We start from the raw sequence: 17,869 nt of genomic DNA, 5'->3' as shown, positions 1-17,869 counted from the left end.
ACCATACAGAAGAGATTAAAGGGGTTCTCCAGGAATTAAGAAAAGGAGAATACTTAAATATTACTTTATTATACACTGCTCAAAAAAATAAAGGGAACACTTAAACAACACAATGTAACTCCAAGTCAATCACACTTCTGTGAAATCAAACTGTCCACTTAGGAAGCAACACTGAGTGACAATCAATTTCACATGCTGTTGTGCAAATGGGATAGACAACAGGTGGAAATTATAGGCAATTAGCAAGACACCCCCAATAAAGGAGTGGTTCTGCAGGTGGTGACCACAGACCACTTCTCAGTTCCTATGCTTCCTGGCTGATGTTTTGGTCACTTTTGAATGCTGGCGGTGCTTTCACTCTAGTGGTAGCATGAGACGGAGTCTACAACCCACACAAGTGGCTCAGGTAGTGCAGCTTATCCAGGATGGCACATCAATGTGAGCTGTGGCAAGAAGGTTTGCTGTGTCTGTCAGCGTAGTGTCCAGAGCATGGAGGCGCTACCAGGAGACAGGCCAGTACATCAGGAGACGTGGAGGAGGCCGTAGGAGGGCAACAACCCAGCAGCAGGACCGCTACCTCCGCCTTTGTGCAAGGAGGAACAGGAGGAGCACTGCCAGAGCCCTGCAAAATGACCTCCAGCAGGCCACAAATGTGCATGTGTCTGCTCAAACGGTCAGAAACAGACTCCATGAGGGTGATATGAGGGCCCAACGTCCACATGTGGGGGTGGTGCTTACAGCCCAACACTGTGCAGGACGTTTGGCATTTGCCAGAGAACACCAAGATTGGCAAATTCGCCACTGGCGCCCTGTGCTCTTCACATATGAAAGCAGGTTCACACTGAGCACATGTGACAGACGTGACAGAGTCTGGAGACGCCGTGGAGAACGTTCTGCTGCCTGCAACATCCTCCAGCATGACCGGTTTGGCATTGGGTCAGTAATGGTGTGGGGTGGCATTTCTTTGGAGGGCCGCACACAGACTGTCCAGGAGTTGGCAGATGCTTTAGTCCAGATCTGGGAGGAGATCCCTCAGGAGACCGTCCGCCACCTCATCAGGAGCATGCACAGGCGTTGTAGGGAGGTCATACAGGCACGTGGAGGCCACACACACTACTGAGCCTCATTTTGACTTGTTTTAAGGACATTACATCAAAGTTGGATCAGCCTGTAGTGTGTTTTTCCACTTTAATTTTGAGTGTGACTCCAAATCCAGACCTCCATGGGTTGAAAATTTGATTTCCATTTTTTTTATTTTTGTGTGATTTTGTTGTCAGCACATTCAACTATGTAAAGAACAAAGTATTTCAGAAGAATATTTAATTAATTCAGATCTAGGATGTGTTATTTCTGTGTTCCCTTTATTTTTTTGAGCAGTGTACATTCCCAAATACCTTTCATTAGTTTTAATGGCTTGTTTTGTATGAGCAATCATTAGGAGAAATAAAATGGCTGCCGTCTTACTACTGCACACAAAATCCATCCTAATCACACAGCAGGACAAGTCACCTGAGAACACTGAGCTAAAGAGCTGCCTCATCCTCCTCTGTGCTCTACTTGTCAGGGATTATGATCCTGAATACAGCTGAATTTATGAAGGAATGGAGTTTATGAGGAGACATGAAGTACAGAGTGGGGTGGGGACGTGGCTAATCAGCAGCAGCACTTGTGTGCACTCTCCATTACCGCAGTCTGTCCTGTCCGTCCTCTCTGTACTTCATGTCTCCTCATGATCTGCATTCCTACAGAGATTAAGCTGAAGATCATATTAAACTGTATTCAGGATCATAATCTCTGACAAGCAGTGCAGAGAGGAGGATGAGGCAGCTCGTTAGCTCAGTGTTCTGAAGTAACTTGCCCTCCTGTGTAATTAGGACATTTTTTGTGTATACTTATAGTAAAGTGGCCATTTTATTTCTCCTAATGATTGTTCACTAGACAAAACGAGCCATTAAGGTATCTGGGAATGTATTTATAATAAAGTAACAGTTAAGTATTTAAATTTTCTTAATTCCTGGAGAATCCCTTTAAAACAGCTGATTAGTGGAGGTGCTGGGTGTAGGAATACCAGAAAACCCCATTAAGGCACATGTATGTATTATAAAGAGGTCCCTGGCTTGACCCCAGAAAGGAAAGTTAATTGAGAGAGGGGGGGGGGGGGTCATTCATTAATGCCAGTTTGGAGTATAAAAAATGTGGCCTGCCAATTTTGTTGCCAGGCTATTTTCACTCTGTCCTCGGCAGAGGGCAGTGGGGGGGTCGTTCATAAATGGTGTCGGAATCGTACTCCAGTCAGGGAGTAGAGTAGATAACTCAAGGCGCACGTACTGCCAGAGGATGCATCGTGTCATAAATTAAGCACATCCTCCAGCAGTCCGGCGGGGACGCCCGCCTCCGCTCTGCGCACACCCCGGCGGGGACGCCCGCCTCCGCTCAGCGCACACCCCGGCGGGGACGCCGCCTCCGCTCAGCGCACACCCCGGCGGGGACGCCGCCTCCGCTCAGCGCACACCCCGGCGGGGACGCCGCCTCCGCTCTGCGCACACCCCGGCGGGGACGCCGCCTCCGCTCAGCGCACACCCCGGCGGGGACGCCGCCTCCGCTCAGCGCACACCCCGGCGGGGACGCCGCCTCCGCTCAGCGCACACCCCGGCGGGGACGCCGCCTCCGCTCAGCGCACAGTCTAGTTGCTTCTTCTACGGCAGAGAGGGTTCCTGAGAGCAGCGCCATATGGCGGCACAGGAGAGCCCGGGCACCCTGGCACACAGCTCTGACAGGTGCTTGACCCATTACTCACATCACTATGGAGTAACTAGGAGTAAGTGCAGGGACAGGTCAGTAGTAATCTCCTATGGAGAGGTCGCCCAGCTTTACCAGCAGACTGCCAGGCAGGGCAACCATCAGTGAGAGCTGGGTGGCGCCCCTAGCGGTGCAGACTGAGCAGTGTATGACAGGCTCATTCACCAGGTGACACACACCGGCCCCGTTATCACACAGGACACCTCACGAGCATCACCTGGGTGACAAACTCCGCGTTCATCTGCGTCACTGTTGGGGTCACCATTTTCCTGGCGGGGGGCTGTGTTGCTGTCACCCGAGATTCCATGGCAACACGTCAGGAACCCGAACCTCGTGTGCTACAGAATTCAACGTTCCCACTTCACTCACACCGGAAGTTGTGAAGTGTGCGGCCGCCCGGACGTGACGTCAGACAACAGCGACACATTACACAACGTGCCTGCAGAGCGCGTCTGGTCTCTGCTCACGGAGCCATTTTGTTGAAGTCGACGTCAAGCGCTGATATCGTCACTTAAAGGGGTTGGCCGGTTTCCTATATTGATGACATATCCTGAGGAAACCGGCCAACCCCTTTAATGGACGCAGGCTAATTAATAGTTTGGCTGTATACAGCAAAGCCAGTGCACAGGGGTGGCTTTTACAGTAACTTATCAGATTCCAGCCGTATGAAAGCAGAGCCTCATTGGTTGCCATGGGAACTGCTCCACGTCGCCCTGTCATTCCTTTATTAAAGGGCTACAGAGCCGCTCTGGTCACGTGACATCAAGTCTTCAACATGTTGTGCAACCAAAAAATGTCTCAGATTTGTATGGGATTCACTGTCGCCCGACTATTTTACATTTAAAGGGCTTCTTTACATTTAAAGGGCTTGTTAAAATCCTTATTGAACGACTATTCCCTATATAGGGATCTTACCTTTGTCTGTGGCTTCTTTTCCTTAAAAAACGATCTTTTAAAAAATGCAAATCACTTCACTACCAGCAAGTAGGGCGTCTACTTGCTGGTAGCCGCCGCCAAAAACCGCCCCCTCGTCCTGTTGATTGACAGGGCCCGAGAGGGCTCTCCTCCTCCGGCTGGCCCTGTCATCATTTGGCGCAGGCGCTCTGAGAGGAGGACGCTCGCCTCCTCAGCACTCCCTCAGTGCGCCTGCGCCAATGACGTCTTCTCTTTCGGTGATGTAATCGGCGCAGGCGCACTGAGGGAGTGCTGAGGAGGCGAGCGTCCTCCTCTCAGAGCGCCTGCGCCGAATGAAGACAGGCGCGGGATTTGAAATGATGACAGGGCCAGCCGGAGGAGGAGAGCGTTCGCTGGCCCTGTCAATCAACAGGAGGAGGGGGCGTTTTTTTGCGGCGGGTACCAGCAAGTAGACGCCCTACTTGCTGGTTGTGAAGTCATTTGCATATTTTAAAAGATCGTTTTTTAAGGAAAAGAAGCCACAGACAAAGGTAAGAGCCCTATGTAGGGAATAGTTGTTCAATAAGGATTTTAACAAGCCCAAAAAAAAAAAATGTGTTTTGGGGGTGACAGAAGCCCTTTAAGATTAACCTGGAAGAAATAATACTAAAAAAAAACCTCAGACCGGTCACAAGAGTCACAGTCAGCCGCGACTTACTGCGCATGGTGCAGGTTTGTATGCAGAAAAGGTGCATGAAAAACTCCTTAAAAAAAGCTCATAAATCAATTCCAGTTTTGGTGCAGATTTTCTGTCTGTTTTAACAACCTTATTGAAGTCTATTGGGAAAAGCACAGTACCCCATCTGTGGAGCGGCACACACAATAGACATGATGCAGGTTTTGGAATCCGCACCACAGGTCACTTTCCACGTGTGCAAAATAAGCCCCATGTTCATGAGATTTGGATTTGAAAAACCGTGCCTAATCTGTAAGTGTGCAGGTACCGTTAGTAGCCATCATGTGGGATCTGAACACAGCCTTTTCCCCAGTGCCCCTGCAGGCTGGTGAGACGTGACCGATAAGCCAATGCCTACACATCCCATAACGCTCCATGGCTAGTCACTGCAGCTTTAATGGGGATTGTGCAAGTAGGACCAAACGGAAACGTATACAATCCTGCACTTTGGCTACTAGGCCTTAAATATGTGAAGCCTGAGAGCAAGTACATGGGTCATAGACACAGTGACAGGATGGGACCTTTATTGACTTCTATGGGAGAGTTTTCTAGGCATGCTGTGCAGAGGTCAGGAGGGAGTGGATAAGCTGTTATATCACCTATTGTAAATGGTGGATCTTGTGTTATCTGTGTAGAAGTGTTATTTGTCATTGTAATCCTGCCTGTGATAATAACCAGATAGCTAGTGAAAAGTTACCTGTACAGAAGAGCAAGTCATGTCCTGAAACTTGCAGGGTTAGGGCTCGTTCACACCACCGTGTGAAGCCCGTGCCCGTATTGCGGACCGCATTTGTGGATCTGCAATACACGGGTCCCGTTCTGTGGCCATTCCGCATCACGGATGCGGACCCATTCCTTTCAATGGGTCAGCAAACCCGGAGATGTGGATCGGAACACTACAGAAGCACAACACAGTGCTTTCTGAGGTTCCATTCCGTGCTTCCGCACCGCAAAAAGATAGAGCTTGCTCTATCTTTTTGCGAAACGGAGGGATCGCGGCCCCATTCAAGTGAATGGGGCCGCGATCCCTATGTGGCTGCCACACGGCAGGTGCCCGTGCTTAGCGGACCGCAATTTGCGGTCCACAGCACGGGCTTCACACGGTCGTGTGAACAAGACCTTAAAGGGACACTGTCACCTGGATTTTACTTACTGAGCTAATAACATCACCACATCAGTCTCGACGATTTACATTAAAATATACTAGTATTACTGCCCTGTGTCTTTTATTTGGTCTATAAAAATCAGTTTTATTAATATGTAAAGTACCTCAATAAGGAGCCCAAGGGGACGTCCCTCCGGCAGTGGGAGCCCAGCACCAGACCTCCTGACCACTCTCCCCCTAGTGGCTACAGGAACAGGACATGGGCCAGGAACCCAGAATGAGACAGCTCAATATGCCATAAATATCAACGATGAGAAAACCCCCTGAATGTCCGAGTCCACATGCACCTACCGCACCGTGTGCCACTAGGTCCCCGATATGTGTAATTAGCTATAAGGGTAGGTGATACCAAGTCCATCAGATATACTGAACTAAATGTACCAGTATCCCTGAAGAGGAGATTACCCAAAACACAAAAACCTAAATATCAGTTCTAATTGCTGTGACCTACATGACCCCACAGGAGTAACGTACTGAGGGTCAACTATAAGGCTGGTTTACACAGGTTATAGTTGGGAAGGAAGCGTTCCTTCCGGACAAATGCCTGCTCGTCAGTGGAGGAGACCGCTGCATTTACAAGCAGCGATCACCTCCACAGTATGAGTGATTGCTACTGCTATCGCCCATCCCCATACAGATTCATTGTTTCTGGGCAGCAGATCGATGTCTACTGCCCAGAAATGATGACTGCGCTGTCCACATGAACGATTGTTTCACCCAATGAACGAGCGTTTTTCTGGCTCATTAGGTGATCGGTGGCACCATCACACAGACAGGTTATCGGGAACGAGCATTTGTATGAATGTTCGCCCCTGCCAATTGGGCAGTGTGAACCTGCCTTTAGGGTCTTCATGATACTGTAATATGCCGTGCGTGCTCTAACAGCCCTAGAACCTACATAAAAGGTGCTACCAGTGCCACAGCCAGTATAAAGGTGGCACGACGAGAGGGGCACTTACTCTGTGTGATATGCACCCCGGAGTGGCCCCTCTACGGTGCAATGCCAACCCATCTGTGCTCAATGGCAATGGCACAAATGAGAAACACAAACTGCTCAGATTTTCACTCACATTATCTCTTAAAAGAAACTTTATAGAGGACTGGCAGAGGTTATATCTAAATTAAATACAGAAGATTTATAAGTTATATTAACAAAATAAACAAAATACAGCAGTTTTGATACCAAAAGAGAAAATAAGAATCACAGCTTCTATAAACCTAGAGTTCATTCACACGGCTGTATTTAAAGGGGGTGTTTCACTTCTGTGAATGACATTTATCATGTAGAAAAAGTTAATACAAGGCACTTACTAATGTATTGTGATTGTCCATATTGCCTCCTTTGCTGGCTAGATTCGTTACATTATACTCTGCTCATTTCCAGAGGTTACAACCACTCTGCAGCGCAGATACAAGGGACAGGAGCTGCAGCACATGCGTGCCTATGCGCATTCCTGTGGTCCTGGCCACCAGAGAGGCAGACGCTTTTTCCTATACTGTGCAAACACGACCACTGCTGCTGGATTGCAGGGTAGTCATAATCCCTGGATACAAGCAGTGTATAATGTGATGGAAAAATGAATCCAGCCAGCAAAGGAGGCAACATGGACAATCACAATACATTAGTGAGTGTCTGGGATGGAGTTTAAATGCCATTTGCTGAAGTGAGACGACCCCTTTAAGTCCAGTATATCTCATGCCAAAAATTTGGGCAGATGCCAGCAAAATTCACATTAGGTTCTGTTCACATTACAGTTTTGACTTTCCACAGGGTTCCAGTATTTTTGAAAGTAAGACTGGCGTAGAAAACTCTCCCAAACCATCATATAGTGGACACACTATAAACAGCGGCCAGTATCTTAGGGTTAACAGAACCAATAGCAGACAAACCTTTGCCAACAAAAGGATCTCCTACTCTGACGGGATCAGCTCACTATTGCGGCACTAAATATATGGACATACAGCATATGAACGCCCGCTCGGGTTCACCGATTGACCACTCAGCACCTCCATTTTTCAGTGTATATGCCCATATATTTTTAAGACAAGCTTTCGTTTCCCAAGAATCACATCAAAAACACATCCACAATAAAGATAAGGTAACAGAACATCAAAAGATTCTAAGGCTTCGTTCACATCTCAGTTTTGCCAATCTATGCATGCAGCGGTAATTTCCGGCAGAAAGTGAATAGGGATCCAGCAGTGCCAGATACGGTAACTCCAGAGGTCTGTTCCTCTGCCGGAGATGAGAGCGAAGCCTTAGGAATACACAATATAACACACAAAATAATACAATAAGGGCCCATCCACGCAAACATATTTTTGTCCGCACCCGATCCGTATTTTTCGTGGGTCAGATGTGGACCCATTCACTTGTGTACTGTCCGCATCCGTACGTCCGTTCCACAGCATCCACAAAAATATAGAACGTCCTATTCCTGTCCGTATTAAGGACAAGGATAGGACTGTTCTATTATGGGTCGGACATTCCGTTGTGCAAAATGCGGAACGCACACGTCTGGTTTCCGTCTTTTTCGGGTCTGCAATCTGCAGACCGCAAAAAATACTATGGTCGTGTGCAAGAGCCTTAACAGAAATACACCGTAATCTTATTAATCTTGTTAATTTTTAGGTTATTGCTATATAACCAGTGAGTCGACCAATAAACACAATGAACCATATTTATCAAGTGTTGGCTTTCTCGTCCTCAGCAGCCAATCAGAACTCAGCTTCAACCTCTATGGAAAAACAGAAGCTGCACTGTGATTGGTTGCTGGACAAGGACAGTTTTTTTCTGGCCACAATTTTTTCTCTCTCAAAGCAATAAAGTGTCATTTAGTTATTGTCAAAAAAAAAACAACAGCCCTCTACATAAGGACATGTCCTCCGAGAGATGCCACCATCTTCAGTTTACTTCTTCATTCGAATATGAGTCAGCATGTGCCGTTTCAGGTGAGGATCCTGACGGAAAGATTTACCACACTCCGTACACTCAAAGGGTTTTTGACCAGCATGCATTAGATAGTGACGCTCAAGTTTGGAAGGGGAAAGGAAGGTTTTGGTGCACACGCTGCACTTGTAGTTCTTCGGGACAGCGCGAGTCCTCGCTTTCTTCAGGGGAGGGTCCTGATGGGATTTTGCACTGCGCTTCTTAGATACACTGATCCTTGCCTGCTTACGCATTCCTCGTGTTTGACCCCCAGAAGACAACTCCATGGATTCGCTTTCTACTTTTATATCGGAAACCACAAAAGATGTTACTTGATCAAGTTCTTCAGTGTTTACCGTAGAGTCGTAACAATTCTGGGACAAGGGAAAACTAGCGGCCTGCTGCTGACAAAACGTGGAATAACGCTCTTCCAGCCCCTCCAGTGATCTGAGCACAGGAACTTTTTGGACATGAGTTACTAGGTGGCGTTTTAAGTGAGAAGACTGGCGAAATGTCTTCCCGCATTCAGTGCACGTGAAAGGCTTTTGCCCCGTGTGGATGAGGTAATGTCTGCGTAACTTAGACTTGGAAGGGAACGTCTTATTGCACTGGTCACATTTAGCCATTTTGTGTCTTTGAAGCAAGATGCCCTGTGCTCCTTGAAGAAATTGGTGAAGCGAGTGACTCTCCTGTCCATGTTGACCTTGGTCATAAGTATGAAATGTAGTGCAAATGGTTTCACCATTCTGGTTTTCCAGCACTTCGGGGAAGTTCATCCTAAGCGGTTGGTGTTGAAAATATATTTCCATGTCTCCCTGACAATGCCTAAAACTTTTCCCCCGTGGTTTCCCTTTCCTAAACAGTTCCTTAGGGACACCAAGCTGTGGAGTTTCTGTTTCACTGGTGCCCACATGATCGGATTCCTCCAGGCGCTCTGCTTCCAACAATCTCCCAGCTTGATATGAAACATTTGGATGAACATCTCCATCCATGTAATATTCACGAAGGTTCGTTTTCTTGACAAATCCTCTACTAGAAGGTCTTCTGGCTGAATTCACACTTTCAGGAACAACTGTTTTTATGAAACATTCATGGCTGTCCAGAATGTCCTTGTCCTCAAAGTGCTGTCCACAAGAGGAACACTGGAAAGGAATAAGAAATATGCAGAGGCCCTCGTCTTCCTCCTGCTTCACTTCCAAAGGTTCGGTTCTGGGACCCTTCTCCTGGCTGTGGACAAATGAGGGGTTTGTGTGCATCTCTTGGTGTTTGAGAAGCTTCTCTGGTATCTTGAAGGACTTCCCACATTGATTGCACTGGTAGGGTTTCTCATGAGAGTGAGTGAGCTGATGGATTTTCAGGTGCGTTTTCTGTCTAAAGGCTTTCCCACAAAGCGCACAGGTGAATGGTTTCTGGCCTGTGTGGATCATTAAGTGCCTCTCCAGCTTGGAGCGAGAAGGAAACATCTTATAACAGAACTCGCATCGCCGCGGTTGGCTTCTTTTAACCATGGTGACGTTCATAAGATCACAGTGATGAAGCAAACGCTTTTCTTCGCTTGCAAATGTTTTCTGGCAACCAAAGCAATAGAGCGGTGCAGAGAAGGAGCTCTTCTGAACAGGCCTGGAAGGTCTCTTGGACAACCTCACTTCCTTTACGGGGCCCGAATGATGCAGCTGCTGGTGCCTGAGAAACGTCTCTGAATTTTTAAAGTGGCGGAGACAGATATTGCATTGGAAAGGGAGCATGTGGGTCACCATGTGCCGTTCTAGGTGCACTAACTGGCGGAACGTCTTACTGCAGTCCGGGCATGGAAAGGGCTTCTGGCCGGTATGGGTCAGGTAATGTCTTGCCAGTTTAGAAGGAGTTTCAAATTGCTTGGGGCAAGCATCGCAGCAATATGGCCTCCTTCTTGGGGCTTTCTTGAGATTCCTGTACTGCTGGCTCTTAAGCATCTTCTCTGGCAGTAGCCTTCCTGCTTGGTCTTACATGACTCCAGGGATGGGGGCTAGAGCCTGACATGGGTCCTAGAGATGAGGCTCCATTTACTGGACGTCTCCTGTATCCTCTTGGACCTCCCCCACACACTGCTCTGCAGGTGCCCGGCTGAGGACTCCTTGGGGTGGGGGCGTTGAGCAGGTCCTCTTCACGTGACCTGGACCTCTGGGGAGCCCATACACTCCATAACCCAGCAGCGCCCGGAGATGTTATTACCTAGTCAGCTGAAGGACCTTCGGTGACGTCATGCCCATGTGACCAGGCTTCTGTGGGAGGAGCTCTTCTGCAGAGTCTGCGGCGGCGAAGGACGCTGGGTCCTGGGAAAGCATCAACAGGAGGTGAGCTACAGCTGCAATGCTCTGCATGGACTGTGGGTGCAATGGGATGGAATAATCTGCAGGCACTGGCGTACATACAGGGGTCGCAGTTGCGACAGGCCCGGCCGCCTGTGGACCCCTGCAGTAGTGCTGTACCCGGGGCCCAGTGCTCCTTGTTTCCGCGCGGCCTGCCCCTTTAATATACTGACCCTCCCCGGCACAGAACAGGTAAGTATGTGGGGAAATGTGTAAATATACGACTGGCACTCGCTCTCTGGGTCACATCAACAGCATTTTAGTGAGATAAAAGCAGCAAGAATTTATACAACATAATATTAAAACATCACAATTTCCGGAATTATCTTCAATAGTATAATCACATTAAAATACCCCCTAAAAATATAATGTGTGGTCCACTGGTAGTGAGACCCTATGTGTAAAACAGGATCTTCTGTATGCTGGGGATCACTGTGGGCTGCCGCTGATTGATCTGAGCCGGTGGGGGGGCTTTGGGCTGATCTGAGGTAGGGGTGGGCGATATGGCCTAAAATCTATATTGCAATATAATTTTAAGCATGTGCGATATATTCTATATTTTGGGGGGGGGGGGGTTAGGGCTCTTTCACACTTGCGTTGTCCGGATCCGGCGTGTACTCCATTTGCCGGAATTACACGCCGGATCCGGAAAAACGCAAGTGAACCGAAAGCATTTGAAGACGGATCCGTCTTCCAAATGCGTTCAGTGTTACTATGGCAGCCAGGACGCTATTAAAGTCCTGGTTGCCATAGTAGTAGTGGGGAGCGGGGGAGCAGCATACTTACCGTCCGTGCGGCTCCCCGGGCGCTCCAGAATGACGTCAGAGCGCCCCATGCGCATGGTTGACGTGCCATGTGATCACGTCATCCATGCGCGTGGGGCGCCCGGGGAGCCGTACGGACGGTAAGTATACTGCTCCCCCGCTCCCCACTACACTTTACCATGGCTGCCAGGACTTTAGCGTCCCGGCAGCCATGGTAACCACACTGAAAAAGCTAAACGTCGGATCCGGCAATGCGCCGAAACAACGTTTAGCTTAACCACCTCCGGACCGCCGAACGCAGCGACGCGTCCTGGAGGTGGTTGATTAATTCCTCCTGGACGCGCCGGCGCGTCCTCTCGCGAGACTCGAGATTCCCTGTGAACGCGCGCACACAGGAACGGAAGGTAAGCGAGTGGATCTCCAGCCTGCCAGCGGTGATCGTTCGCTGGCAGGCTGGAGATGTGATTTTTTTTAACCCCTAACAGGTATATTAGACGCTGTTTTGATAACAGCGTCTAATATACCTGCTACCTGGTCCTCTGGTGGTCCCCTTTGTTTGGATCGACCACCAGAGGACACAGGTAGCTCAGTAATATGTAGCACTACACTACACCCCCCCCCCCCCCCCCCCCGTCACTTATTAACCCCTTATTCACCCCAGATCACCCCATATAGACTCCCTGATCACCCCCCTGTCATTGATTACCGCCCTGTCATTGATCAACCCCCTGTAAAGCTCCATTCAGATGTCCGTATGATTTTTACGGATCCACTGATAGATGGATCGTATCCACAAAACACATACGGACGTCTGAATGGAGCCTTACAGGGGAGTGATCAATGACGGAGGTGATCACCCCATATAGACTCCCTGATCACCCCCCTGTCATTGATCACCCCCCTGTAAGGCTCCATTCAGATGTCCGTATGATTTTTACGGATCCACTGATAGATGGATCGGATCCGCAAAACACATACAGACGTCTGAATGGAGCCTTACAGGTGGGTGATCACCCCATATAGACTCCCTGATCACCCCCCTGTCATTGATCACCCCCCTGTAAGGCTGCATTCAGATGTCCGTATGTTTTTTACGGATCCACGGATACATGGATCGGATCCGCAAAACACATACGGACATCTGAATGGAGCCTTATAGGGTGGTGATCAATGACAGGGCGGTGATCACCCCATATAGACCCCCCTGTCATTGATCACCCCCCTGTCATTGATCACCCCCCTGTAAGGCTGCATTCAGATGTCCGTATGTTTTTTACGGATCCACGGATACATGGATCGGATCCGCAAAACACATACGGACATCTGAATGGAGCCTTATAGGGGGGTGATCAATGACAGGGGGGTGATCACCCCATATAGACTCCCTGGTCACCCCCCTGTCATTGATCACCCCCCTGTCATTGATCACCCCCCTGTAAGGCTGCATTCAGATGTCCGTATGTTTTTTACGGATCCACAGATACATGGATCGGATCCGCAAAACACATACGGACATCTGAATGGAGCCTTATAGGGGGGTGATCACCCCATATAGACTCCCTGGTCACCCCCCTGTCATTGATCACCCCCCTGTCATTGATCACCCCCCTGTAAGGCTCCATTCAGACATTTCTTTGGTCCAAGTTAGCGGAAATATTATTATTTTTTCTTACAAAGTCTCATATTCCACTAACTGTCAAAAAATTAAATCTCACATGAAGTCACCATACCCCTCACGGAATCCAAATACGTAAAAAAAATTTAGACATTTATATTCCAGACTTCTTCTCACGCTTTAGGGCCCCTAGAATGCCAGGGCAGTATAAATACCCCACATGTGACCCCATTTCGGAAAGACGACACCCCCAGGTATTCCGTGAGGGGCATATTGAGTCCATGAAAGATTAAAATTTTTGTCCCAAGTTAGCGGAAAGGGAGACTTTGTGAGAAAAGTAGTTTGAAATCAAAATGTGTAATAAATGGCCGGTGAAATCCGAAAGGTGCTCTTTGGAATGTGGGCCCCTTTGCCCACCTAGGCTGCAAAAAAGTGTCACACATGTGGTATCTCCGTACTCAGGAGAAGTTGGGCAATGTGTTTTGGGGTGTCATTTTACATATACCCATGCTGGGTGAGATAAATATCTCGGTCAAATGCCAACTTTGTATAAAAAAATGGGAAAAGTTGTCTTTTGCCAAGATATTTCTCTCACCCAGCATGGGTATATGTAAAATGACACCCCAAAACACATTGCCCAACTTCTCCTGAGTACGGAGATACCACATGTGTGACACCTTTTTTGCAGCCTAGGTGGGCAAAGGGGCCCACATTCCAAAGAGCACCATTTTTTACAGATTTTGATTTCAAACTACTTACCACACATTTGGGCCCCTAGAATGCCAGGGCAGTATAGCTACCCCACAAGTGACCCCATTTTGGAAAGAAGACACCCCAAGGTATTCGCTGATGGGCATAGTGAGTTCATAGAATTTTTTATTTTTTGTCACAAGTTAGTGGAATATGAGACTTTGTAAGAAAAATAAAATAAAAATCATAATTTTCCGCTAACTTGTGACAAAAAATAAAAAGTTCTATGAACTCACTATGCCCATCAACGAATACCTTAGGGTGTCTACTTTCCGAAATGGGGTCATTTGTGGGGTGTTTGTACTGTCTGGCCATTGTAGAACCTCAGGAAACATGACAGGTGCTCAGAAAGTCAGAGCTGCTTCAAAAAGCGGAAATTCACATTTTTGTACCATAGTTTGTAAACGCTATAACTTTTACCCAAACCATTTTTTTTTTTTACCCAAACATTTTTTTTTTTTATCAAAGACATGTAGAACAATAAATTTAGAGAAAAATTTATATATGGATGTTGTTTTTTTTGCAAAATTTTACAACTGAAAGTGAAAAATTTCATTTTTTTGTAAAAAAAAATCGTTAAATTTCGATTAATAACAAAAAAAGTAAAAATGTCAGCAGCAATGAAATGCCACCAAATGAAAGCTCTATTAGTGAGAAGAAAATGAGGTAAAATTCATTTGGGTGGTAAGTTGCATGACCGAGCAATAAACGGTGAAAGTAGTGTAGGTCAGAAGTGTAAAAAGTGGCCTGGTCATTAAGGGTGTTTAAGCTAAGGGGGCTGAGGTGGTTAAAGGGCTTCTGTCACCCCACTAAAGTGTTTTTTTTTTTGGGCTAGTTAAATTAGTTATATTGCGATATATGAAAATATAATGGTGTTACTTACTTTGATCCAGCAGTTTCTTCCAAAAACAAAGTTTTATAATATGTAAATTCGGTCTCTACCAGCAAGTAGGGCGTCTACTTGCTGGTAGCTGCTGCAGAAATCCGCCCCCTCGTCGTGTTGATTGACAGGGCCAGCCGGGATCTCCTCCTCCGGCCAGCCCTGTCGGCATTTCAAAAATCGCGCGCCTGTGTTCATTCGGCGCAGGCGCTCTGCGATGAGGAGGCTCGCCTCCTCAGCACTCCCTCAGTGCGCCTGCGCCAATGACATCACCGAAATAGAAGACGTCATCGGCGCAGGCGCACTGAGGGAGTGCTGAGGAGACGAGCCTCCTCATCTCAGAGCGCCTGCGCCGAATGAACACAGGCGCGCGATGGCCCTGTCAATCAACACGACGAGGGGGCGGTTTTCTGCAGCAGCTACCAGCAAGTAGCCGCCCTACTTGCTGGTAGAGACCTAATTTACATATAATAAAACTTTGTTTTTGGAAGAAACTGCTGGATCAAAGTAAGTAACACAATTATATTTTCATATATCGCAATATAACTAATTTAACTAGCCCAAAAAAAAAAAATCACTTTAGCGGGGTGACAGAAGCCCTTTAAGGCCGGATCCGGATTAATGCCTTTCAATGGGCATTAATTCCGGATCCGGCCTTGCTGCAAGTGTTCAGGATTTTTGGCCGGAGCAAAAAGCGCAGCATGCTGCGGTATTTTCTCCGGCCAAAAAACGTTCCGGTCCGGAACTGAAGACATCCTGATGCATCCTGAACGGATTTCTCTCCATTCAGAATGCATTAGGATAAAACTGATCAGGATTCTTCCGGCATAGAGCCCCGACGACGGAACTCTATGCTGGAAGAAAAGAACGCAAGTGTGAAAGAGCCCTTAAAGGGACACTGACAGGCCAAAACAGCATATATAGTTAGATATATCTCATTACAGGTCTTTTACAGTCTTTTAAAAGCATATAAGTATCCCCCCCTGTCCACCTTATAAAGAGCGAAATATAAAGTTTTATAACCTGCTTCTCCTGTCAGCAATCTGCCCAAGGGGCGGCGTTTCATGTGAAAATGCGCCCAGCCAGCCTTCCCAACTGCCGTTTTTAAGCCCCGCCCAGCTCATCATTATTCACTTCGCTGGGCGGCGGCTAGAACTCTCCCCAGTCCCGATCCTGCGCAATTCAATCCTCCGGGCATCGTTCATGCCCAATCTTCTGCGCCTGCGCCCCGCCGTGCCGTTAGATCGCGCCTGCGTACACACACCAGCCTGCGCCTTGAAGACGCAGGCTGGTGTGTGTACGCAGGCGCGATCTAACGTCACGGCGGGGCGCAGGCGCAGAAGATTGGGCATGAACGATGCCCGGAGGATTGAATTGCGCAGGCGCAGGATCGGGACTGGGGAGAGTTCTAGCCGCCGCCCAGCGAAGTGAATAATGATGAGCTGGGCGGGGCTTAAGAACGGCAGTTGGGAGGGCTGGCTGGGCGCATTTTCACATGAAACGCCGCCCCTTGGGCAGATTGCTGACAGGAGAAGCAGGTTATAAAACTTTATATTTCGCTCTTTATAAGGTGGACAGGGGGGATAGTTATATGCTTTTAAAAGACTGTAAAAGACCTGTAATGAGATATATCTAACTATATATGCTGTTTTGGCCTGTCAGTGTCCCTTTAAACTTTTTTTTTTATTTAATAACTATTAGCCTCCTTAGGGGCTAGAACCCTTGTCCTAATAGAGCTCTATTACCCTAAGTTCACACTTGCGCATTTTACAGCGCATTCGAATGCGCTGTAAAACGCATAACCGATGCAAACCAATGCTTCCCTATGGGACTGGTTCACATTTTCGCGTTTTACAGCGCGTTCGAACGTGCTGAAAAACGCCCGACGCATAAACAAGTTCTTGAGCTTCTTTGGGGCGTTTTGTCGCGCGTTTGCGGCCATAGGACACTGCTGTCAATCACACAAACGCGCGTAATACGCGCGTTGACTATAGACAAAAACGCGCAACAAAAACGCGCATCTCAAATACGCTCAGGTCTGAACCCAGTGTTAGGGTGAATAGGACCTCACACTCTCCCTGCTTCCCTGTGCATAGTGCACACAGCAGCAGGGAGCCGACTATGGCAGCCAGGGCTTCGGTAGCGTCCTGGCTGCCATGGTAACAATTACACTGCTGGGGCTCCGATCAGAAGCTGCCACCCTAAGGCTACTGCCACCAATGATTTAATCGTGTGGAGGAGGGGGGGCGCAATTAATATAATACTTCGAAGAGGGGGAGTAGAAGGGAGAGGCTGTGGCCCCTTCGCCACCAATGAATATAGTTAATATGCCCGAATATAAACGTAGCCTGCATGTGCCGGCCATATCCCATACCCGGCCTCTAGTACTGCGCGCAGTTATCCGCCGCAATTAACCCCTCAGGACCTGAGGGGTTAATTGCAGCAGATCACAGTACGCAGTAATAGAGGCCGGGTATGGGATATGGCTGGCATATGCAGGCTACGTTTATATTCAGTCCCTCCCCTCCTCCTCCTTCTCTCTGTTCTCATTGGTGGCGCAGTGGCCACAGTCCCTCCCCTCCTCCTCCTCCTCCTCCTACTCTATTCTCATTGGTGGTCATCGGCAGCCGCACACAGTGGGGAGGGAGGGACTCCCTCCTTCTCCACTGTGCCGGCTCAGGAGAACATGGTGAGTGCCGAGAGCGGTGCATGCCATGTTCTACTGCGATATGGCGATATAAACAAAATCTCTATTGTTTATATCTAGGGGTGCACCGAAATGAAAATTCTGGTCCGAAACCGAAAATTCAGGATGCCCTTGACCGAAAACCGAAACCGAAACTGCCTTTTTGCCCAAGTACTTTTAAAATACTTTTTTTTTTTAAAAAAATTTAATGATTGGCGCTGTTATGGAGAGGGGGATCTGTGGGTGGCTCTGTTATGGAGAGGGGGATCTGTGGGTGGCTCTGTTATGGAGAGGGGGATCTGT

The 17,869-nt window shown here is 48.1% G+C and overlaps 3 protein-coding genes across 6 annotated transcripts in view; 1 reads left to right on the top strand and 2 right to left on the bottom strand.

Annotated features, from left to right (window-relative positions):
• The window catches only part of AQR (aquarius intron-binding spliceosomal factor), a 127,166-nt gene extending 123,991 nt beyond the window's left edge, over nt 1-3,175 (bottom strand). The window contains exon 1 of the mRNA XM_040411358.1: nt 3,017-3,175. Within this exon, the coding sequence (XP_040267292.1) occupies nt 3,017-3,106 (90 nt within the window). The 5' untranslated portion in view covers nt 3,107-3,175. The remainder of the gene's footprint in view (nt 1-3,016) is intronic.
• A 5,257-nt stretch (nt 3,176-8,432) lies between these two features.
• Nucleotides 8,433-10,774, bottom strand: ZNF770 (zinc finger protein 770). The gene has a single exon (XM_040410966.1). The coding sequence runs from the start codon at nt 10,473-10,475 to the stop codon at nt 8,505-8,507; it is 1,971 nt and encodes a 656-aa protein (XP_040266900.1). The 5' UTR covers nt 10,476-10,774; the 3' UTR covers nt 8,433-8,504.
• The window catches only part of LOC120981430, a 49,675-nt gene continuing 42,566 nt past the window's right edge, over nt 10,761-17,869 (top strand). For 3 of the 4 annotated variants that reach the window (XM_040410968.1, XM_040410970.1, XM_040410967.1), the window contains exon 1: nt 10,761-10,856. The gene's annotated coding sequence lies outside the window, so the exon portion shown is untranslated. Of the gene's footprint in view, nt 11,064-17,869 lie in introns of all 4 variants that reach the window. The other variant, XM_040410969.1, reaches the window with a different exon arrangement.

This window comes from Bufo bufo, chromosome 11, assembly GCF_905171765.1.
Source record: "Bufo bufo chromosome 11, aBufBuf1.1, whole genome shotgun sequence".
Classification (NCBI taxonomy): Eukaryota; Metazoa; Chordata; class Amphibia; order Anura; family Bufonidae; genus Bufo; species Bufo bufo.
The sequence above is the reverse complement of the archived record's forward strand: the minus strand, read 5'-3'. Positions and strand labels throughout refer to the sequence as shown.

What these genes read in the sequence shown, in the direction of transcription:
- ZNF770 (XM_040410966.1), bottom strand. Translation starts at nt 10,475, where the DNA reads ATGCTTAAGAGCCAGCAGTACAGGAATCTCAAGAAAGCCCCAAGAAGG.